The sequence below is a fragment of the Balaenoptera acutorostrata genome, chromosome 2 (genome assembly GCF_949987535.1).
Source record: "Balaenoptera acutorostrata chromosome 2, mBalAcu1.1, whole genome shotgun sequence".
In the NCBI taxonomy this organism is placed as follows: Eukaryota; Metazoa; Chordata; class Mammalia; order Artiodactyla; family Balaenopteridae; genus Balaenoptera; species Balaenoptera acutorostrata.
This window is the reverse complement of record NC_080065.1, coordinates 131,004,200-131,028,038: the sequence shown is the minus strand read 5'-3', so window position 1 is coordinate 131,028,038 and position 23,839 is coordinate 131,004,200. Positions and strand designations below refer to the sequence as shown.

At 42.4% G+C, this 23,839-nt stretch overlaps 1 protein-coding gene across 1 annotated transcript in view; it reads right to left on the bottom strand.

The window, feature by feature from the left end:
* Positions 1 to 23,839, bottom strand: part of SH3RF2 (SH3 domain containing ring finger 2) — a 137,762-nt gene that overhangs the window by 58,031 nt on the left and 55,892 nt on the right. Inside the window, exons 3-5 of the mRNA XM_007194171.2 lie at positions 18,855 to 19,124; positions 15,106 to 15,201; positions 8,350 to 8,670 (exon numbers count right to left, since the gene is read on the bottom strand). Of these exons, the coding sequence (XP_007194233.2) occupies positions 8,350 to 8,670; positions 15,106 to 15,201; positions 18,855 to 19,124 (687 nt within the window). The remainder of the gene's footprint in view (positions 1 to 8,349; positions 8,671 to 15,105; positions 15,202 to 18,854; positions 19,125 to 23,839) is intronic.

The window sequence follows — 23,839 nt, the reverse complement described above, 5'->3', positions numbered from 1 at the left end:
TGGGAGAGATTTGTCCCTGTTCCTCATGAAATCCTTCATGTGCTGATTTATGTTCCTTTCCTCTTCCAGACACAGGAACACAAAACCAGTCTGTAAACCCACGTTTGGAAAAATAAAGTCAACTCCTATTCCCACAGCAACCCTGAAGCCCTTTCTTCTCCAGGCTGAAGAAACCTGGTCTTTTCCTCCTGTTCTTAGCCCAGCTGTGGGAACCAGTCCTCAGGAGGGGCAGGAGGGTGAACACACGGCTGATGGGGCCAGGATGAGGAGGCTGGCCTGAGGGCAGTGATAAGGCTGTAAACAAGGAGACTGGCACAGGCAGGCAGGGGAGATTAGCCCAGCTGGCAGCGGCCAGTGGAAAAAGGAGTAGCAGTTCAGTGATGGCAAACATGCCAGGAGAGAAGGTGGTGAGAAATGAGTCCTGTCTTTGAACTAGGGAAACGCCCGGGAACAAACAAGGAAGAGAGAGAAAGAGAAACACGGGGCGGGTGGGGAGAGAATAAATATATAGTGGTTAAGACATGAACTTTGGATTCCCCAGTATATGCTGAGGGCCCATGATATGAAAGTTTGAAGATCATTGTGAAATAATTTAGTTAAAACTCACAGTATAGGATCTTACACATCATCAGCTCTTAGAAGGTAGTAGTCAATCTTATAGAAGCATTGCAGCTTAAAAAAATTCAGGAGGGGGGACTTCCCTGGTGGCCCAGTAGTTAAAACTCCACACTCCCAGTGCAGGGGGCCCGGGTTCGATCCCGGGCCAGGGAACTAGATCCCACATGCATGCAGCAACTAAGAGTTCGCATGCCACAACTAAGGAGCTGGTGAGCCACAACTAAGACCTGACGCAACCAAATAAATAAATAAATAAATAAATATTAAAAAAAAAATCAGGAGGGATGATAGATTTGGAATGTCACCATTTTGCAGCCCTGAATCAATGGTCATGAATGGTTCCTCATGAATGGTAGAGAGGATGTGTTAGCATTGCATAGGCTCAACCCAGAATGTGCAGAATGTGGAAAATTCAACAGGAGAAATGACTTGGCTTTTTTTACATGTCCATGGCAAAGGACGAGAGAGAGAGAGACAGAGAGAGAAAGCAAAAGCAAGAGGACCTGTAGAATAAAAGAAATCTAATACACATATCAACCCAATGCAAGGTGTTTACCTCATTTAGATGCCATTTAAACAAAACATCTTGTAAAAAACTTATAAGGCAAATATGGACATTTGAACACTAAACATTTAATGTTTTTAAGAAATTATTTTCCATTTTCTAGTGTGTGATAATGGGATCACTCTTATGTTAAACTCTTGGAAGAAAATACTCCCTGAAATTTTTAAAGAGATACTGAGATGTGTATGGATGAAATGATATTATGTCTGAGCTTTGCTTTAAAGTAACTCAATTAGGAGCTGGTTCATGAGTGGGGTTATAACTGAAATAAGATTGGCCTGTGAGTGGATAATTGCTGAGACTGGGTGATACGTACAGGACGGTTCACTGTGTTCTTCTCTTAACTTTTATATGTGTTTGAAATTTTCTGTTACAAAAAAGTTCAAAAAACCTGGAGGAGAGTGATTGAAGAGAAATCTAGCAACTGACTACCAAGAAATTTTGACTGCTAACATTTTCAATAATAACAAAAATAATAAAAATGGGAGCCAAGCACTTTACACCCACTTTACATCTTTGATACTCCCGACAGCCTTGTGAGGTAGGGGTTATTCCCGTTTTTTTTGATGGAAACTGAAGCTTAGAGTGGCTACGGACTTGTCAGAAGTCTCACTGCTGGGACGGGGGAGAGGTGTCTGGGTCTAAGGCTGGAGTGGTTTCCCCTGTACGTAACACCGCTTCTCTAGGTGGCTCCTGAGAGTTCTTACCCAGGGGATCTGGCAGAGCAGAGGGCAGCAGAGGCCCTCTGGTTCTACACTGTGTCTTTTTTTTTTTTTTTGCTTTCAGATGTCTGCCAGGGAACTCCTGCTAAGGCATTAACTGATAATGTATGAGAACAGTCTAAGGGGCTGTCTCCACCCAAGGAGTACGTTCTTGAAAATTTAATAAACATATTTCAAGCACCTGTTAGGCCCCATAGAAGGTACTTTGGGGCAGATAGTGATGACATGGAACAGAACAGTTTGAGGGGACAGGTGTTGATTTAGTGGTGCCTCCCCGCTTTTCACTCACGACTCTTTGGGGCCAATCCGGCCGGTTCAAGAGAGCTCTGACAGCCTCACTTGTGAGCAGGGGTTTGTTGCGTGAAAATTGTAAAGATAAAAATTTATATTGGAAGATAATCAAAATAAGAATATAAGCATAGGGGAAGTTTATTTCTGTAACTTACCTTAGAAGGAAGATTAGCTAAGAATCTTAAACATACATTAGCACTGACACTGTGTCCAAAGGAAAAAAAAAATTATCTCACTACTCAGTAAAAACCATCTCTCATGGCCGTCCTGAGTACCATAAAGTTGGGTTGGGAGATTTCTACGAAAGATGGAGACAAAGGGACACAGGAGATCTGGACTTATAGTTGAAGCTCCAAGAAATTGCTTTCTTCAGAATATTTTGAATATTGGATCGAAAGGAGAGACAGCTTTACAGACCTCAGGATTCCCTAAGGCACATGACAGCTTATCTTCCCAGGAGCCCAGGAAAGATGCTTGGACTTGCCATATCATCATCCTGGGATGGGATGGAGGAGGCCTGGGGGAGGGAATCACATCATGAGGAATGATTTCAGTGACCTGTCTTTCCCCTCTCTATCTTGCCTCTTTTATTTTCTGGGTAATCAGAAGAGGGGAAAGGGATTGGTAGTTATTTAAGTAAATCAGAGGCCTCTGTCTTTGTTTTTGATTCTTCAGGCAAAATATGTTATTAGAAAACTTGATTGGGGCTTTGGAAAGTCAACAGCACCATAAATGAATAAAACAACACCCCTGCCCCTAACAAGTTTTCAATCTAGTAAGCCTGGTGATAAGATACATATGGGGTGCTTATAGTACAAAGAACACAAGTGTAAACAATGTGATGTGAACACAGGGGAAAGATATTAATTCTGCAGAAGAGGGGTGGCAGAAGTTTCCTTGAAGAAATGATATGCATACAGGGCTTGGGGTATGGATGTGACTGTGACAGGCAAATGAACCAAAAATAAATTCCAGGAGGAACAGCATTTATTTATTCCACAAACATTTGTTCATTGCCCAGAGTAATGCAGGCACTATGCTGGGTACAAGCACAAAAAGCCAAGAGGTGGCCTAGTATACACTATGCTTACAGATGTTGAGTAGGTCACTGCAACTTGTGTGTGTGCATGTGTGGGGGGAACATGGGGGGAGGCTGGAAGGCTACCGTCAGATCAGGGAGGGTTTAGAATGCCTTCACTCATTTAGGAGAGAGGGCACAGGTCTGCCCTCAAATCCTGGGTCTGTTTCTAGCTTTCAGACTTTGGGCAGGTTATCTAATTTTTCTGTCCCAAACATTTTCTGTTTGGTAAAATGGGCACATGAACACCTACTCTGAACAGTTGTGAGAATAGTCATAATGTCTGTAAATCATCTCATATTGATAGTTTCTGACTTCTGGTGGGCACTTAATTAATGGCAGGTATTGCCGCTTCTGAAGACTGTAGGGAACCATTGGTGGTCTGGGGAGGAGAAGCAGCCAAACAGATTTGGGTGTCCAAGAGTGTGGAGGCTATGATTGGGAGAATGGGTAGGGGTGAGGGAGTCGGCAGGGTGAGGGGTTGAGATTGAGCAAGGTTCTGGGAGACCAGGAAGAGGCTGAAGCAGTGATGGGGACCAAAACTAAGGCAGTGGGATGGAATGAATAGAAACAATTGCAATTTAGGTGGCAAACTGAGCTTGCTGACGAACTGGGTGTAGAAGGTGAGGGAAAGAGAGAACTCTGGAATGACGACAGGCTTTCTGTATAGCTGCATTGCAATTACAATCACCTGGGCCCGTGATACAGGAGAAGGGGCAGGCTGAAGGAGGGGGCTGGAGGAATTGGCAGTGGTGGGAGGGGGAAGGGAGGAAGAGGCTGAGTTCCCTGGGCAGGGAGGGTGCGTAGACAGGGGGAGCAGAATGTCTTAGGAAGGCTAGAGTTACAGAAAACAAGAGCACCTCATGGTGCTGCGAGTGGGGAGATGGGACAAACCAACTCCACATCCTGAACAAGTCAGTTTTGGAATCTCCAGGGTGGGCCTGGCACGGTGGCTTCCCTTAAGAGGCATTACTGACGGACTTCTTTCTAACTCGTGTCCCATGCAGTTGACTTTCCTTCTCCTTCTAAGGCATCGCCATCCTCAGTGCAGACCTAGAGATAATCTCCAGGACTCCCCCAAAGGCCAACGGCATTGGTTCCAATTCTCCTTCTTAACCTCCTGCAGTGCAGTTTCCCACGGAACCTACTCAGAGTCTTCAGGTCTAATCCTGAATTATTTTCAAGCACAATTGTTTTTAGTCCAAAGTTCACCTTTAAGGTCACTTCCTGACGTTCCAGCCAGATGTGTCAGGTGGTTTCCCAAGGGTGGGAGGACACAATGACAACAGGAAAACAGAATTCCTTGCTTCAGCTTCTCTCTGTGAGAAGATAGGAACTGCTACCCTTTGGCGTTTAAGAGGTGAAGGATAATCCACCTCTTCATTGTTTCTTTAGAGGTGTTTTCAGGAAACCTACTCCTTGCTCCTCCAAGCCCCCTCCGTTTAGCTGGTGGGGACTGAACATTCTTTAAAGAGGCTTTTCCCTAAAAAATTTTCCTGGACTTTTTACACGTCAGTCACAGAAGGACCAATGTTCAAATATTCAAATATCCCTCTCTCAGGGAACATGACTGAAGCTGACAAATGCCCTCTTCTCTGCTTCCGCAGCACTTCCTACACGTTCTAATTATGCATGTATTTACTCTGGATTGGTGCTTTCTAAACTGCATTGCGTCCCATCTTCATGGTTTTTGCCATATCCACATATCACTTGTACCTTTATTAACTCACTGTTCTTTAAAAAAAAGCTTTAACATTTTAATAAAGTATTAAAAATTTTTCATAGACTTCTGTGAACAAGAACTGGTATCACTTGCAAGATATGAAGGATAACATCCGACAACATGATAAAAAACATACAGTGTTATGAAATTCAGAGATGGGCAATTGCTTGCCCAAAGCTCTGAGCCTGATGCCTTGTTCTCTCTTCCTGACAGAGGGAGATTAGCAAAACCTGATAGAGGATGTTAAAGACAGACTAGCACCAAACTAAGACTTTCTGATATCACCAAGAGGCTTGGGGAAAGTTGGAAAGGAAGTAACTTTCTCTGTCGACAGTTCTGTGTTGTAAAATTCCAAGTATCTTCACCACCTAAGTCAGTGTGGGTGCCATCAGGGTGCTCATCTCATTTTAGGAAGCCCTAACTCCACTATAGTCAGTCATTTATTTTCTGTATCCCTGCTAGACTGTGAGTTCCTTGGGGGCAAAAGCTTACTCCTGGTGCCTTCAGTACCGTGCACAATGCTTGGACACAGTTGGTAGTTCATAAAGGAACAAAGTGATAGTAAATGAAAACCTTCTTGAGGTACAGAAGACTTAGGGCAAATTCTTTACTGAGGGGTGTGCAGAGAAGAGAATGCTGGAAGCCCTTGGAGTCAAGTGAAGACGTGCAAGAAAAGGGAGGCTACAGACATTCAAGATAAACTACATTGATGTAACGGTGTTGCCTGATGACGTCTTTTTTAATGGCGAAGCATAGTGACAAGAGCTTATGGGCCAGAATCACACAATTCTACGGTCAAAACAGACTCTCACTGTTCACTAATTACAGGAACTTTGGCCAAACCATTTTTCTTGGGGGCCTTAATTATGTCGCTGTAAAGTGGTGAGAGTACCTCACCTACAAAGGCTCTTACCATATTTTAGGATGGAGCACAGGACTCAGGACACTGGCAACAAAGAAAGAATTCCTTCCTCCCTCCCTTCCTCCCTCCCTTCCTTCCTTCCTCCCTTCCTTCCTTCCTTCCTTTTCTACCTATCAATTCTTTTACTTTCAATAAATGTTTGAGGTTATTATTGCTGTTCTTGATGCTTTGGTAGTAGAATCCCCAGGACTCAATCTGGTAATTAGTACATTGTAAGCACTCAACAGATGTCTACTGGTTGAAAGAATTACACTTACCTGTGATCTTTCTATAGGAAACAATTCCTCCTCCAGTCTTCCCTGTCTATGTATACGCCACCACCATCTGCCTAGATGTTTAAGCCAAATGTCTTGATTCATTGATTTATTGAGCACCTACTAGGGACTATGTACTATGAAAGGTGCTGGGATGGGGAAGGAGGGGGGGTTTGATAAGCTAGACCCAACCACAGCTCTCAAGGATGTTAGAGAAAAAGGAAGCAGGAGATCTTGTCATTTGCTCAACTTTCCACTCATCTTAGATGTAGCTCATAAGTGGGGCATTTTAAGAGTGTGTTTTTGACAACATCTGGGCAAACATGTAGAAATACTTATAATCCACCACCATGTGAATTGAGAAAAGGCTATCAGTGCTGTGCAGTGGTTCCCTGGGGATAGGATATGCCAATGCCACACTTTGGAATTCTCACGATTTGTGAACGTTAGGAAGGATTACTACTTGTTTTGAATCCTACTAGGATTCTCTGCTTCGGTCCAGCCTCTCTGTTGATGAGGTAAATGACCAGGAAGAAGAATGAAAAAGGCACAGGGAAAGCGACTCTTGGTTAAATCCTTTGGGAAGCCAACTTAGAGCTGAGTGAGCTAGCCTAGATCTACTGAGTGTGGGCTGTACTTCATATACCTATGTCTATATATTTAGAAAGAATGGTTTCAGAAAAATTCTGCTAGTCTTTCGCTTAACTGTGAGTCACTAGGCTCCCATGTTGGAGCATGTATGTGTGTGTATGTGTGTGTACGGGGTGTAGAACTTGGGGCACAAAGTGTGTATGTACTTGTAAAAAAGTGTATGGAGTGTGTTTCACAGTTTTTTAATGCAAGGAGAGTGTATAGGGAAGGGAAGGGAATTTCACAGTTTTTGAATGCAAGGAGAGTGTATAGGGAGGGGAGAGTGTAATTGTGTGTGAGTGTGTATGCAGTGCAAGTGGTGGGCAGAATGACATCAACAGCCAGCCTCCTAGAGATGCAGACAGTGGTATAAGGTCTGAAGTGCTGTAGCAGGTGATTGTTTTCCTTTTAGACCAGCACACAGGTCTTTGAGGAACCCTTGACTTTCTCCTCCTCCTTGTCTTGTTAAAAAGGGATTAAAGTCCAATTAAGTCATTTAATCCCAAGGTAGAGATTCGAGTTTAAAAACAAGGTTTACAGCTTAATAAAAATTACATCAGTGCAAGTTGAGGTTTGTCTTTTCAAGTTGTCACCTGCCTGGCTCCAGAGAGTGTTTATAGCAGAATACCTGACGTGCAATTCTTAATCACTTTGCCTTGTACCTCTGGTCCTTCATCTTTTAAAGCATCCTTCAACCTAAATAGCCTCGTGCTGTTAGAAGTAGTTCTGCTTCTGGATTGCCAGGACTGCCCCTTGGCTTATCTCCCTTCAGTTGGCAACTCAGTGGCCAGGCTTAATAATAATAGTAGTTGTATTAATAACAATAGTATTAAGAGCTAATGCTTATTGGGTACTCAGTATGTGCCAGGCATTGTGCTAAGCACTTTACATACATTATCTTATTAAATGCTCCATATGAAAACCACCAGGGCTGGCTTCAAGGGTGTGTGACATGTGTAGTCACACAGGGCTCTGTGCTCAGAAGGGCCCGTCACTTGGTCTGATGCTCTGCTGTTGCCATCTTGAAATTCTTAATCATTTTTGACCTGCATTTTCATTTTTCACTGGGCCTTGCAAAGTATATAGCTAGTCCTGAAAACACCCAATAACCCATAGTTTCTTTTTCTTTCTTTTTCTTCCCTTCCACGTGATGCCTGATACATTACTGGAGGATGGAACAGTGAATGTTAAACTGTGATCCCAGAAAACAGATGTCATTATCTCCTTGGAGGGAAGTTCTCTAAGGGACAGGAACCATGCCATGGCTCTTAACAAGGGAAAGCAAACCCCCCCTCCTCTAAACCTCCGTTTTCTCATCTGTAAAATGGAGGTAACAACAACAACAACAATAATAATACCTAGCTCACAGGCTGTTTCAAGGATGAAATGAGATCATGTATAGACATCTCTGACACATGATGACATTAGTTGTTATTAATGCATTATGGGGGCTTAGCAGGTACTAAACATCCAATATTGCTTGTGACACGGTGTGGGTCACTTGCCCAACTCCAAGGTACCCTTATGCCAGGGGTTTGTTCCCTACCTGCCCCACAGAGCTGGGAGGAGCATCCGCCTTCTCCATGTGCTGGGTGATCACAGAGGGGTTGCTGGAGCTGACGAGCACCGGGGTGCTGATCGCCACCATATGGCGCCCCGAGGGAGAGTGCACCATCCTGTTGAGGATGTTCAAGGCTGTCATGATGGAGAACTGCCCGGGCCCCTTCCTCCTGGACCCCGGGCCCCTTCGGAGTGTGGGTGTGTTGGTCGCCTTGCCTCTGGACGATGACACCAGGGACATGCCTTTTGTGCGGGATGACTGACGGCCTTTGTTCTTCTCTAGGAGGTGTCTTGCGGTGAGGTTTGGCTGAAAAGACAAAAGGTCTGATGAGAATTTAGTCATCCTGATCTCGTGTGAGCAGCTGTGTCTTACCCAGGCTAGTCTGAAGCAGGCTCAGATGCCACCGCCTCAGTTGTCACTCCTTGGTCAGCTTCCATCTGTTATCAATATATCCCAATTCCTTTACTATATCAATCAATTCTCACAACTCTCCTGCAACGTAGGTACAACTCTTACTGAGGTCTGAAGAATTTAAAACAAGCCATGATACTCTGCTCTGATTTTCCCATCTCTCTCAGCATCATCCCAGCCTCCTTTACCTGGGGGACCCTTCCCTCTTCCTCTAGCCACCCCTGAATCCCCCCCTCCACCCTTGACTTGGCTGTTTGCCCTTCTCGGTGTTCCTGCAGCCCCCATGCTTTCCCACTCCACACCGTAATCATTTATCTTCCTTTCCTCTGCCGGACTGTTAGCTGCCTGAGGGCAGAGGCCTTATACGCGTGTTCTCTGCTGTATCCCAGAGTGGGTGCTCAGTGAGTGTTTGTGGAATAATGAGTGGACAAAATTGCTCAAGTTCATACGTTTGATAAGTGTTTAACCAGAATGTAAATCCATTCAGGACCCTGGATCACCTAAGGCTAAGACCACCTTTTACTACTTCCTTTAAATACTTTTACCTCATCACCATTCTCTCTTGTTCTATACCTCTTAGTCAGTGGTGTGCTGGTACATCAGAAAAACAAACAGAACAAACAAACAAATGACCCCCCTCACCCCGATCTGTAGAGTGTACCAATCTCTGTGGTGTAAAAATCTACCAATGGTTTAACAACTGGCTAGCAAGATTCCTGAAAACCTAACACCCAGCCCTTGCCATCTAGCTCCAGCCAGCTCTAGCACCACCACTGACTGTATTGTATTTTGAGTACCCTTGCCACCAAGGGCCCCGTGAGTTCATGGCCTTCAGAAATCGGAAATATGCTGACAAAGGGGATTGTGTGAACAAACTTTCCAGGACAATTACTTAAATTTCCATCATGATGATTGTCACCAGTTGCCCTCTAAAAGCACGTGTCTCATTCTAATTTAGAGATTCACCTATAGAGGTAAAAGGGAGTTTGCTCCTTTAAGAACTTTTTCTTCCTTTAAGAACTTTTTAATAACAATGTGAAGATGATTAAGATGATTAATATAGTTGAGATAGAAAATTTTAAAAAGGATGCCGCCAGAAGCTTGTAATATTGTGAAAAGAAACCATCAAGCAGGGGAAGGGGCATTATTATGCCCACTTTAAAGACAAGAGAGCTGAAGGGGTGACATAAATGGCAGAGCCAGCATGTAAACAACCAAACAGGAAAAGACCAGGCGGTAATAAATGCTCTCATGTGTCAGAGAGTGACTGGGGGAGGCGGCTACTTTAGATTGGTGGGGGGCTGTCAAGGAAGACCTGCTGAGAAGGTGACATTCAAGCTGAGACACAGACGCCAAGAAGGAACGAACCATGTGAAGACAGGCATGAGAACATGCCAGGAGAGGGATCGCAAGCTAGTGGAAAGATCCCGAAGAGGGAGAAAGCTCAGCCTGTTTGAGAAAAAGATGTGAAAGAACTAGAAAGAAGGATGGACCAGAGTGAGTGAGGGGCAGGTGGTAAAGAGGAGACCATGGAGACAGGCAAGAGCTGGATCGCATAAGGCTGGGAGGCTCTGAGTTTACTGAGTGTAATAGGAAGCCTTTGGCAGGATTTAGGTGGAAGGGTGACATGATCTGATGTATGGTTTTATTTAGAAGCTCATGCTACGGTTTGGCCGCTTCCTACTTAGCGTCTGACCCAGCAATCCCACTCCTAGGTAATTACCCAAGAGAAATGAAAACTCAGGCTCAATCAAAAATGGGTATGCTCATGTTTATAGCTGCTTTAGTGATAGTTGCCAAACAATTGGAAACAATCACAATGTCTTTCAATCGGCGAATGGATGACAGACTCCGGCACGTCCGCATCGTGGACCATGACTCAACCAAAAAAAGGCACGAGCTACCAATACACCCGACCACATGGCTGAACCTCAAAGGCATTATGCTAAGTGAAGGGAGCCAGACTCCAAAGGCTACATTCTATATGATTCCATTTCTGTGACATTCTGGAAAAGGACAACTGCAGGAGCAGAAAACAGATCAGTGGGTGCCAGGGGTTGCAGTCAGGGAAGGAGCGGACTTCCAAGAGGCAGCCTGCCCTCGTAGTTTTTGGCAGGTGTTGGAACTATTTTATATCTTGATGGTAGTGTGGTTATATTGTATGCATTTATCAGAATGCAGAGACACCAAAAAGAGCAAATTTTACTGTATGTAAATAAAAAGAAATACATAAAAAGCTCACTCTGGCTGCTATTCAGAAGTGCCAGATCGGAAGGAGGGAGATCAACTGGGAAATTACTGAAATTATTCAGGGCGCTTCTGATGGAAGCCTGGACCATGTCTCATGTTCCCCCAGAGCACCCATCCCGCCATTGTTCACCCATTAAGACGATAATACACGCTGAGTTGAATGAGTAAAGTTCTTTCTGGTCATTCATAGCCACGATGAAATAAGTTAATTTCTTTTTCTGCCTTCACCTAATTGTTCTGCCCCCAGGTGAGCAATACCATGACTGTTTCCGTCAGCAACACAGACAAAGAGCCCCGTGTGACTCTAGGTCTTCCCTGTCCTCTGCCAGGGTGATTAATAGCTCAGTCGGGGAAGGACTGCAGAGCTCTTCAATTTGCACCCACTCATTTGAAACAATATCCTTGAGGTTCACTGGGCTGAGTGAGGTTCATATAACCCAGGCAGGCCCCGCTGGAGAAGTCCTGACAAGAATGGGCATAAGCTCCGCGTTTGTTTTACCAACTTTTACCCAGGTGCAATTCAATAAGTCAAATGATACATTAACAAGAAAAATCCTATTTATGCCAAAAAAGCCCCACCTCACTCTCAGAAGAAAGCTCTCCTTCCTTCCAATTGCTTTGCACGGCACTGGTAGTTCAAAACTTATTTAAAGGGTTCTCAGCAAGTGCTGGTCTTAATGAAATGACTGGAGTCAAATTTTAAGTACTCCTTTAAAAAGCTCAATTTAGAGTTCAAGTAATTTTTGAAAACCAGGTTCCCAGATTAGAGCAACCACTTGATTATCTTTTCCCCTCCTAGCAATTAGGAGAACAAATGAAGTGATGGCTAGTTTGATGATGATTGTGAGGGTTCTTGTAATCACTAATTTTAGAGGTGGAGTAGTGGGGAGAGTATCCAAATGAATAATCATTAAATGTAGAAGTTTTGGGAAAAAAGGATCAGAAATGGGTAATGAAATCAGTGATGCCTTTTTTCCCCAGACCTATGAAGAAGCTTCTTGAAATAATACAGGGGACCATGCAAGCTCTAGTCTGCAAAAATTTAAGCACCTCCTATGTATCCAACTAGGATTAGTTGTAGCTCATCTCTGTCCTTGGAGACTTAATGATTATCTCCCAAACGTCGTAATTGTTCCTCTTCAGCATATGTTGCTTGATCCAGCAAATGGCTCTACCACTGACCTAGGCACACAAATCCAAAAGTGGGGCGTGATCCTTGACCACTTCCTTGCCCCTATCCCCCGCTCCTGTGGATCTGCCTCCTAAAATGTCCTGGAATCTGTCCAGTTGTTTCCAGTCTACTAGTCAAAGCTACAATCATTTTCTAACTGAGCCATGTAGTAGCCTCCTAATTGATCTTTCTGCTTTTTTTAATCCCTCCTCCTCAAATTCTTCTTCCCACTGCATCCAGAGCAATCTTTAAGAAACCCAAATCTGATGGAGTCACTGCCTTACTTTAAATTTTTCAGTGGTGTCTTCTGACCTCTGGGTCAAGTCCAAACTCCTTATGATACGGCAGAGGTCATGATGCTCAGCAAATATTCCAAGTAGTCCCCTACACTTCTCAGCTGATTGAAGCCAGGTGGGACTAGGTGACTGGTGCAGGCCAATGGACTATGAGTGGGAGTGACAAATGTCACAGAGCTGAGGCCTTTGCTGATGCACAACTCACTCTTCTTTACTCTTCCCCGCCATGAAACCTAGGAAGTCCATGTGTTCCACATGGCACGGCTACAAGATGGCCCAGCCTCATCGGTCTGGGCTCCTCAGTGACTGTGTGAGCACAGCCTCTCACCATTCTGTGCTGAACATGTAATATGGATTCGAAATAACTTTTTCTTTGTGAAGCCACTGAGATACGGGGGCTGTTTATTACCATAGCATAACCTAGCTCATCCTGACTAATGCAGGAAGGTTTACAAAGTCTCCTGTGGTCTGTGTCCCATTTGCTTCCCTGGCTTCATTTTTTTTTTTTTTTTTGTCTCTCTCTTACTCTCTAAGCTCCAGCTCTAGTATTCTTTGGTCCTTTGGAGGCACCACACTTCCTCATCTTGCAGGAGTTTTGCACATGTTACCTCCATTCCCTAAAACACTCTTCCCTTCAAGCTTACTCCTCATCATTTGTCAGATCTTGGCTTACAAGGCATTTACCAACACCCTACCCAGGTAAGTTGAACACCATACTCTCCTCCCCCCAATAGCTCCCTCTCCTTCACTCTTTGCATCATTTATCACACTTATAATTACTTATTCATGTCCGACCCTACAATCCTTGAAAGTAGGGACTCATATCTGTCTTGTATCGTTGGAACTTAGCACAGGACCTGACATGGCAGGCACTCAATGAAAAATAAGTTGAATGATTGAATATATATTTAGGACAGGGTCATGTTGAAAGGTTTGTTCTCTGAATTTTTTTCCTGGTCAGTCGGACCACCTCCCAAATATTTTTTTCATTTTCACTTGTGAAGCTAATTTTTTTTATGAAGTACCTGCTCTGTGTTGGGCTAGCCTGTGAAGTACAAGCCACACACCCATCAGGTGTTGTGAGAAGAAAGAGACAACTGAGTATTCAACTAGTTGCTGGAATTTTTTGGAAAAAGAAGATTTCTAGCTGAGCCTCATAAAATGAGTGAAGTTGAACACGTAGAGAGAATTGGGTGGGTGTACCTGTAAGGGGCTTCAACAAGAGAAAAAGCACGATCATTTAGTGGAGAGAGGAGGAAGACCAGCCTCTCTGGACCAGTCCTCTTCCCCTCCCTTCCATCTTTCATTCCTTCCATACAGATTGAGATGAGAGGGTGAGGGAACTTTGACAGCTGGGCAGTGTTCTGGGCACACCATTCACTTCAGAACCCGCTTCGGCTCTTAAGAATGGTAGAACTGGTCCCTTCTTTCCAACTCTGCCTCTGTTCTGTTTCATCCCACCCTCCTAGAGGGCAGGGAGCTTACCTTCTACTTCTTTTATAGCTCAATACTGCTTGCTTTTAATGCTTTATGCCTGGTAAGCGCCCAATAAGTGCAGTTAAACAATGAAGCCTCTCTTTTAAATGTGTAATGACCTGCTTCAAGCTGGGGAGAGGGTGATGGCTAGAGAGGTTAGGGGCTATAGGTTATATTACTATACTGGAGAAATAGGTAGACAGCCTAGCATGTGTTCTTTCTTTTTTTTTCAAAGTAGATTTTAAAAAAACAATAGAAGTAATATGTGCTCATTTCTGAAGATTTACAAAACACAAGTCAGCAGAAGAACATGAAAATTATCTAGAATCTCACCATCTGGTGATCACCACTGTTAATACCTTGGTACCTATTCTTGTAGCCCTTTATCCATTTATATATACACATATGTATTTACAAAGCTAGTTTCAATAAGTTAATTTTTTTTAATTGTGGTAAAAAACACATAACCAAATTTACTATAACAACCATCTTTAAGTATACAGTTCAGTAGTGTTAATTTTATCCATATTGTAATAGAACTCCAGAACTTCATCTTCTAAATCTGAAACTTTATACACATTAAACTTTATTTTACTTAATAAATCACAAACATATTTCCATAATACCAGATACTCCATGATATTGAGTATTCTCCTTTAACATTATTTTTAATGGGTATATATTTTTCCATCACCATGATTTTAAAAAACTAAATCCTTATTGTTGAGTTTTAGATGATTTCTGGTTTTTCACCACTATGCACAATGCTACAATGAATATTTTTGCACATTCTGTACACATATCTTTGCATACTTGTTTTAATATTTCATTATAATGAACTCTCAGGTGTGGAATTAATGACTCAAAGGAAATGTACATTTTCAACGTCCTTGATAGGAGTTTGAGTCTGGAAACGAGAGATGGCAACAATTTGTACTCCTATCAGCAGAATGAAAAGGCCCATTTTCCCACACTCTTGCCAGAAATGGGTATTATCATCTAGCATCTTTTCTTTCAAGACTTTAGTTAGTTCTGAAATAAGCCTCATATCAAATAGGAATGACTCTCAGGCATCACTGTAGCACATGTATAATTCTGAGTAAGCTCGAATCAGATGTAGACTTGATAGTCACGTACCTCTACAAACAAGATTGGGAAGATGCCGACTTTATCTCCTAACTTGCCTTCTGCCCAGTTCTCATCCACTCGGCTGATCACAGTGATGATATCATCCTGAAAGAGAGAAAGTCTCCTGGTTAGCATTTACTGTCAGTTTTCAGGTGCTGAAAACCTTCTGTGGAGATCAGCTTGGAGTCTCAGATGGTGTAAGGTGCAAGGAATGTAGCTCTTTCACAATTTATTTACAAAATCTTCCACTAAAATAATCTTTCTCCATAAAGGGCAGTATTTGGGTCACCAAGACCAAAAGAGGAGTAGAAATAACTTGGAGCATCGAAGAAATCCAATAGGAAAACTTGGAAATGTCTCTAATTTTCCATCACCAGCAGAATCTAGGCTTTTCATTTAAATTAATCTGATGGAGAAACCAAGATGGAAGAGGTAGGGAGATAGACTTTTGGCTTAGCAAAAGGAAGAATGAATTGCATTCTGATTTTGAACACTTTTCAGTGTTCAAAAAAATTTTTTTATATAAATTTATTTATTTATTTGGCTGTGTGGGGTCTTTGTTGCTGCGCGTGGGCTTTCTCTAGTTGCAGCGAGCGGGGGCTACTTTTTGTTGCAGTGCGCGGGCTTCTCATTGCGGTGGCTTCTCTTGTTGCAGAGCATGGGCTCTAGGTGCGTGGGCTTCAGTAGTTGTGGCTTGTGGGCTCTAGAGCGCAGGCTCAGTAGTTGCGGTGCACGGGCTTAGATGCTCCACAGCCTGTGGGATCTTCCCGGACCAGGGCTCAACCTGTGTCCCCTGCAATGGCAGGTGGACTCTTAACCACTGAGCCACCAGGGAAGTCCCCCTATTCAATTTTTAATGTATCAAACATAAAGTGGCTTTTTATTTGAATGTTTCTTACTACCAAAGGTTATATGGAGATTTGTAGAAACATTTGGAAACACAGATAAGCAAAACAAAGAAAGAATTCTATCACAATATAGATACAACCACTGTTAACATCTTGGTTAACACATTTTCCCCCAGATTCTTTTCTATGAGGATAAAATATATGTACATAGAGACACACTGATTTTTAAAAACTTTTCAGAAAATGTACATAGGCATACAATAAAGTACAAACATTTTAGATGTAAAGCCTGATGAATTTTTTAAATTGAATATATCCACAAAACCCCAACCCAGAGTAAGAGATATAAAATACTTCCAGCACCAAGATGGCTCTTTAGTACTCTTTCCTGTCACATAGCAAGAGGTAACCACTACTCTGACTCCTAGCAAATACATTCATTTGGCTTATTTTGTATTTCTCACAAATGAAGTCATATAGGATACATTGATTTTTCACTTAATATCACATCAGGAATACCTTTCCATGTCCTTACCTGTTATCAATCTAAATCTGAACATTCATCCACTGATCTCTCTGATCTTCTGATCTATGCCCCTTAGTAATACAGACGAATCCAAATCTAAATCCATTACTGCATTATACCTTTTCTTAGATATCTCTGTCCTTATTACAACCTGTAATTACATATTTATAGGTTATGATTTCTTTAATGCCTGTCCACCCCATCAGACCATAAACTTCATGTGTGCAGGGCCTGTATCTGTTTTGTTCACTTTTGTCCCTAGGACCTTATATAGCGGCTGCCCTATAGCAGTCAACCAATCATTCTTTTTTTGAATTATTTTTGTTGAGGTATAGTTGATGTACAATATGATATAAGTTTCAGGTGTACAACATAGTGATTCACAGTTTTTTTTTTTTTTAAAGATTTATTTTTTTTATTGATTAATTGATTGATTGATTGATTGCTATGTTGGGTCTTCGTTTCTGTGCTAGGGCTTTCTCTAGTTGTGGCAAGTGGGGGCCACTCTTCATCACGGTGCGCGGGCCTCTCACCATCGCGGCCCCTCTTGTTGCGGAGCGCAGGCTCCAGACACGCAGGCTCAGTAATTGTGGCTCACGGGCCCAGCCGCTCTGCGGCATGTGGGATCTTCCCAGACCAGGGCTCGAACCCGTGTCCCCTGCATTAGCAGGCAGATTCTCAACCACTGCGCCACCAGGGAAGCCCGATTCACAGTTTTTAAACAATCAATATTTCTTGAATGCATGCATGCATGAATGAATAAATGCATGTGTGAATGAACTGAAAAATTTACTGAGACAGAAAATACTAGGAATAAAGGCTTCTGGAGAGAAGATCTTGAGTTTTTTTGGACATACTGAGTTTAGGAAGACCATGAGATATCCTAGTGTAGTCTTGGCCTTCAATAGCCTTCCAGAAGGGATCAAATCCTCTCTTCTGGGTCCTCTGTCCTAATTTCCCATTTATGTGTCTGTTCCTTCCAGTAGACTGCTGGCTCCGTGAAGACAGGGATAATGACTCATCACTTTATCCCCAGTGGACAGCTTGGCACATAGATGGATTCAATGAATGAATAAGCAGGTGGGTAAGTGTCCCAGTTTGCAAATTGCCAGAAAAGGGCAAAAAAGCAGGTATTGCTTCCTGCCTATGTCTTCTTCCAGCTGTGTCCCTAGAGCTTAGTGTCTAATGCCTGGCACAAAGTAAATACTCAATAAACGCCTGTGGAATTGAACGGCCCTTCTCCAGCTGTAGTCAAAGTATAAAATTTACAGGTCAGCTACAGAATGACATTCCTTAGGGGACTCACTCTGAGGTGCTAAGACAATAACAAAGATCAGTATTTCAAAATATGGAGGACAGTGGGGTTATCTAGTTTGAGTGAATCTGAAGTAAATCTCATTTGCAGTAGTGATGGAATAGAAATGTTTTACAAAACAAAAGACCTTTCCTGAGCTACTGTAGCAGTGCCACTTGTACTTTTATTTGATCTACTTATCATAAGTAGCAAAGAATGAAAATCACCCCAACTTTGGTTTCTAAGAGAGATTTCAAATGTTTAGGGAATAATAAGTACTGAATACAATGACTTAAAGTACAGTCGACCCTCCATGTCTGCAGCTTCTGCATCTTTAGGAATCAATGTGTCCTAGAACTAATCCCCCTCAGATACCGAGGGATGGTTGTAGTCTAGACTTTAGTAGACTTGTCCTTACTTGCAAATGCTGAAGAATCATCCAAAAAAAAAAGAGAGGGAAAAAACCTTAGGGTAACTAATGTGTTTGGAAAATATATCTTGTAAGAGGTGATTTTTATGTGTAAAGATATTATTATGTTATTTTGTTGTTTGGAGTGTTTTGAATGCAGTGTTTACAAACAAAATAGAGTGTTGTAAATGAGTAGTACTAGGTGATCAGAACTTGGTCAGCGAGAATACCCCTGCAGATACACAATGAAGAGGTAAGATCTGTAGTTCTACACAGCACGCTGTTAAACTGTGTCTGTAATCTTCTGTCCAAGTGTCTGTCTCTATCACTCCTCTGCCTGAGAGTAGGTGCTGTGACTTGTTCATGCTGTCTCCCCAGTGTCTGCAAAGAACAGGTGCTCAAAAGTGATTGTAGAATGAATGAATGAGTGTACAGATACTTAGTTTTGCAGTTGCAATAGAAAAGGTTTGAGGATTCCCATCAAACTCCTATTAGATTTCTCTGGCGACTTTACTACCATATGTTTGAATTATACATACACATTACATATATAGGCACAGATTTATACATTTATGGATAAAATATAATTTTAAAAAATCAGCAAATATTAAACAAGCAACTCGAGGTTCTGCCAGTCTTTATGTGGTCACTGGTGACTTTGGTAGCTGCCCAGAATCTTACCTTGAGGAAGGTCAGGCAGTCCTGGTTCTCACTCTTGTCCTTGTTGCGCAGGTCGAAGTTGTAGAGGGCCCGGCAGAGTGGGGGTGGCTGGGGAAGCTGCTTGAGGACCTCTACGGAGCTGGCTGGGAAGATCCCACTGACTCCATTGATTTCCCCCTGGTACCAGTTCTCATCCAACTGTCTCTGGAGGAGGATGACATCTCCCTTATTAAACCTCAGGTCACCGGGATTCTGCCCTCGGTAGTTGCACAAGGCCTTTGCTCGCGGCACCTGCAGTGTCATGGATCAATAAAATATGTATGGCTTAGAGGCTGGAGGGACACAAGGGATCATATTAATAACTAAATACAGGGCACTTCCTATGTGCTAAGTGCCGTATGTGGGTCATCTTGTTTAACCTTTGAGATAGACACTATGATTCCCCTTTCTAAGATGAGGTGACTGAGGCACAGAGTGGTTTAGGAAGTTGCCTAAGGCGACACAGCTGGGAAATGGCAGATATGGGGTTTGAACTCTGACAATCTGATTTTAGAGACCTGTTCTTTTTTTTTTTTTTTTTTTTTTTTTTGAGACCTGTTCTTTTTTTAAAAAATACATTTATTTATTTATTTATTATTGATTTATTTTTGGCTGTTTTGGGTCTTCGTTGCTGCACGTGGGCTTTCTCCAGTTGTGGCGAGCAGGGGCTACTCTTCCTTGTGGTGCCCCAGCTTCTTATTGAGGTGGCTTCTCTTGTTGTGGAGCACGGGCTTTTGGCGCGGGCTTCAGTAGTTGTGGCGTGTGGGCTCAGTAGTTGTGGCTCGCGGACTGTAGACCGCAGGCTCAGTAGTTGTGGCGCACGGGCTTAGTTGCTCCGCAGCACGTGGGATCTTCCCGGACCAGGGCTTGAACCCGTGTCCCCTGAATTGTCAGGCGGATTCTTAACCACTGCGCCACCAGGGAAGCCCAGAGACCCTGTTCTTAATCACTATGCAGGGAACAGGATTTTGGACTTGACTCCACAACTATGTGAACTTGAGTGAGGCTGTGACTCTTTCTGGGAACTGAATACTGATTCTGAATTCTGGTTCCACCTCTTTGCTCTTGTGTGACTGTGGTCAAGCTATTTCATCTTTCTTAAACAACATTCATTTATAAAATGGGGTAATAATAGAATGTCTACCTCATTAGAGTTGCTGTGATGACTAAAAAATATTGATAATGCATTCTGTGTATTGCTTGGTACATAGTATGTGCTCAATAAATGACACCTCTTAGAATTAACACCGTAATGTAGGTCTCAGTGTTGACGGCAAGAAAATTGAGGTGAAAACCCCCTGAAAATAGAAAGTGCTATGTGAGAGTGATGCATTATAATTTGTCTTCAGCCTTGTCTAGAAAGTGTAAACCTCATGTGTGTTTGGATCTTTAGGAAGCACAACCAAGATGAGTTAACAGTCAGAAATCAATCAAAAAATCAGCTAAAGAATTGTCATTTGTCAAATTGATTGTCAGTCTAAATAATTATTTCAGTCAAATGCATTTCTTTTCCTGATTGAAACTGGTTTCTCCACAGAGAAATGGCCTCACTTTGGTCTTGTTTGAGGTCAGTCTGACAAATGGAAAGTTCTAGTAACTTAGGTTTTATAGAAAGCCCTTCAGTGTCACCTGTGATTGTATTGTATTTTGTACTTTCCTCGGCCATTGGGTGGAGTATTCCCCTCTGCTGGGGACAGTCTTGCTGGGACCTTCAAGGACCTTCAGAGTCTGCAGTGTTCATTTGAAAAGGAATTTCAAGCAGCTTCAGGGTCGAGACAAGACCTGAACGGCATCATATTGCTGATGGGACAGCAGCAGAGCAATGGGTTTCTGCTGGTCCCTGGGGAGTTAGAAAACCACAGGAACATAGCTCATCCTTGGGAAATGAGTGGACAAATGAGCAAAGATGTATGTGCTAAGAGGTTTAACACACTGTTGTAGATAAATGGAATCAGTTGAATAAATTATGATACATCCATACAATGGAAAACCCTACAGTCATTAAAACTGATGATGTTGATCTATAATTAATAACACTGAGAGTTACTCATAATATACTGTTAAGTATAATAGAAGAGATTAAAAACAGTTATATAGACTAGGCTCTCTTTATAAATATACATATATATTTTTTACCTGGGGAAAATGCTAGATGGCTATATACTAACATTTTAAGAGTGGTTATTTCTAAGTGATGAGATTTTTGAATATTAAAAAAAAAAGTTTCCCTAAGTGCTTTGCAGTGTCTTCTAACTTTTCAACAATGAAAAAATTATACTGTCTATTACAATTGGATAGTAAAAAGAAAATGAATGAAGCTGGGGGATAAGAAGTGAAAGGTATGGGAGGAATTTAGGAAGAAAATAAGCCTAGCTGAGTGGGATCAACAAACCACGTAACTACCTTTTGGAGAAGCTTCTCCCTTACCTGAGAAGTAAGCAGGTAGAAGCAGATCGAGAACAGAGGATTTCTGGGGAATGATCTGAATCTGTTAGACTCCCAGGGTTAGACATATCAGGGAATAATAATTGTCCCTAAGCCTTCTCCCAATTTTACATTGTGATATAAATCACATTTTTATGGGTATATGAGCACCTGGCACACACTGTTCACATTTGCCAGGCTTGCTGGCAGCTACATCTGGCCAATGGGATATAAGCAAATTTTAGGAAGTGTCCCTACTGAGAGAGACTGACTTTCTTTTTCTTTCCTCCATTTTGCTATGTGGGATGCAGACACGATTGCTGGTGCTCTAGCTGCCATCTTGAACAATGAGGATAAGGGTCACACCTAAAAAGGGGAGAAAGTAGTCTGGGTTGCAGAGCTGCCAGGCAAGTCCTGGACTACTTTACTTCCAGACTTGTGTCTGAAATCTAAATAAACTTCCATCTTGCCTAATACACTTTTATTTTGGATTCATAAAAGGAAAAGAAAGAAAAGGAAGGAAGAATGAAAAAATTAGGAAAAAAGGGATTGAAGCTCCTTTGACTTTGCATAATAATGATAATATCAATAGCTAATATTTATTGAGTGCTTCCTCCTATGTACCAGATACTGTGCTAAGCACTCCACAATATATTTTATTTAATTCTCACAACAACCTGTGATTAGAAAACTGGGGATCAGAGAGGTTAAAAATTTGCCAAAGTTCATGAAGCTAGAAAGTGGTAGATTTTAGAATTTGAGCTCAAGTATGTCTATTCTCAAGCCCAAGCTCTTAACCACTCAACCAGTGTTTCTCAAAATGAAGTCTGTGGTTTACCTAGATCAGAATCTCGGGAAATGTAAAAAATGCAGACTCTTGGACCCCATCCCTGACCAATTTGACCAGAATCTCTTAGAGGGCAGTTTAAGTAGCTGCATTTTTATCAAGCTCTCCCATCCATCCAAGTTTGATGCCGCTGGTCTGAGTTATGTCTTATTCTAACTAAAATGGAGATTTGATGTAGTTTTGTAAATGGCTAAGCTGCTTTTTTCCTTTCTTTTCTGGAAGACATTCCCATACAAGGTGGCTTATGTATTTTAATGACTATTGAGCAAGTATATTAGACTAAAACTGCTTAAAAATGCTTAAATCTCTTTGAAGAGGCATAAACTTTGAAACCCTGAGATAGTACTAATTGCCTGACCATCTTCATCTTTTCTCTATCTCCCCTCAGTTGAGATAAACTATTGTGGAAGCAAACTGTAAATTCTATTTTTGACATGAAGATTCTTTTCATCACCTTTTTTCTTCATTCTCCCCTTTTACTCTCAGTTCTACATTCATACTTATACAAAACATTGGCTTCCATGCTGTAAAGAGGGTGGGGGTGGGGAAGGAGAGAGAAAGAATCTGAAGAGGGGAAGGAAATTAATATTTATTGTGTTTCTGGCAAGCCATAGAAATTTGTCTTACACTACTGCACTTTCCATGTACAATACTATCTCATTTATATGAGCTCAAAGCCCTGTGAAGTAGGTTTATCTTCATTTTATCGATGAAGAAACAGAAGTTCTGAGACGTTCAACCTTCAGGCAAAGTCACACAGCCAATGTACAGTGGCCCCGAGACTGACTTCCGTTCATTTGACGTCAAAGCCCTGATTTCTCTTTCATCCCTCTGAAGTCATCTAGTATGTTTTTCCATCATAAAACTCATTTGGGGTGATGTTTTATAATCAAAATCTGAATAGAGTTTGAATGCCATCTGCTTGCTGCTGGCTGCTGGCTGCATGAGCATGAATTATTGAACTCTAGAGCCCTCGCATAAAAGTTAAGCACCTGCCTGAAGAGACTCAGCTGGTTGATTCTATCCAGTCCACCGTGGTTCTCTCAAGGGAAAATAACTCCAAGTTCTGCAGTAGCCATCACCCGTTGTTTTGTTGGGTGAAACAAAACACCACCCCAATTGTTTTCTGTCTCGACAGGTGCAGGAGGGAGGGAAAATGGGGATAAAGTGGGTGTGGCGGTCTCACAGCCAGGTCATTACCAAATGTTTCTCCTGGTGTTTTTCAGAAAGCCAGATAATCCAGTGGAAGGCTGTGTGTGTGCCTAAAAAGCTTTCCTTCTCAGAGATTCAAAAGGATTAATACTTCTATGCGCCTGTAATTTGTCTATTGATGTGTCACCTCAGTAGGGTGAGGTGAAAGCCACAAGGTCCATGCTTTTGATGGAAGATAAAGCACAGAACCCTGAAATAAAGAAGCAGGGGTATGCAGAGACATTAGTGGTAAAATTATGTTGTAGTAGTTATGTGTGTTGGTAATAAAATGGCAGGCATCCCTTCTCTGAGGATCCACCCATTTGCTCTCCATCTTCTCATGGGCATGTTATTCACTCTGGTCACACCGCATACACATGGGTATGTGGCTCAGGCTGGCCAGTTATATAACCGAGCGAGGCCCTGTGAAGGCCTTCCTGGGGACAGAACCACCCCCCCCCCCACCATGTCCCTTGCCTCCTGTTTGTAAAAGAGCTTTAGCCTC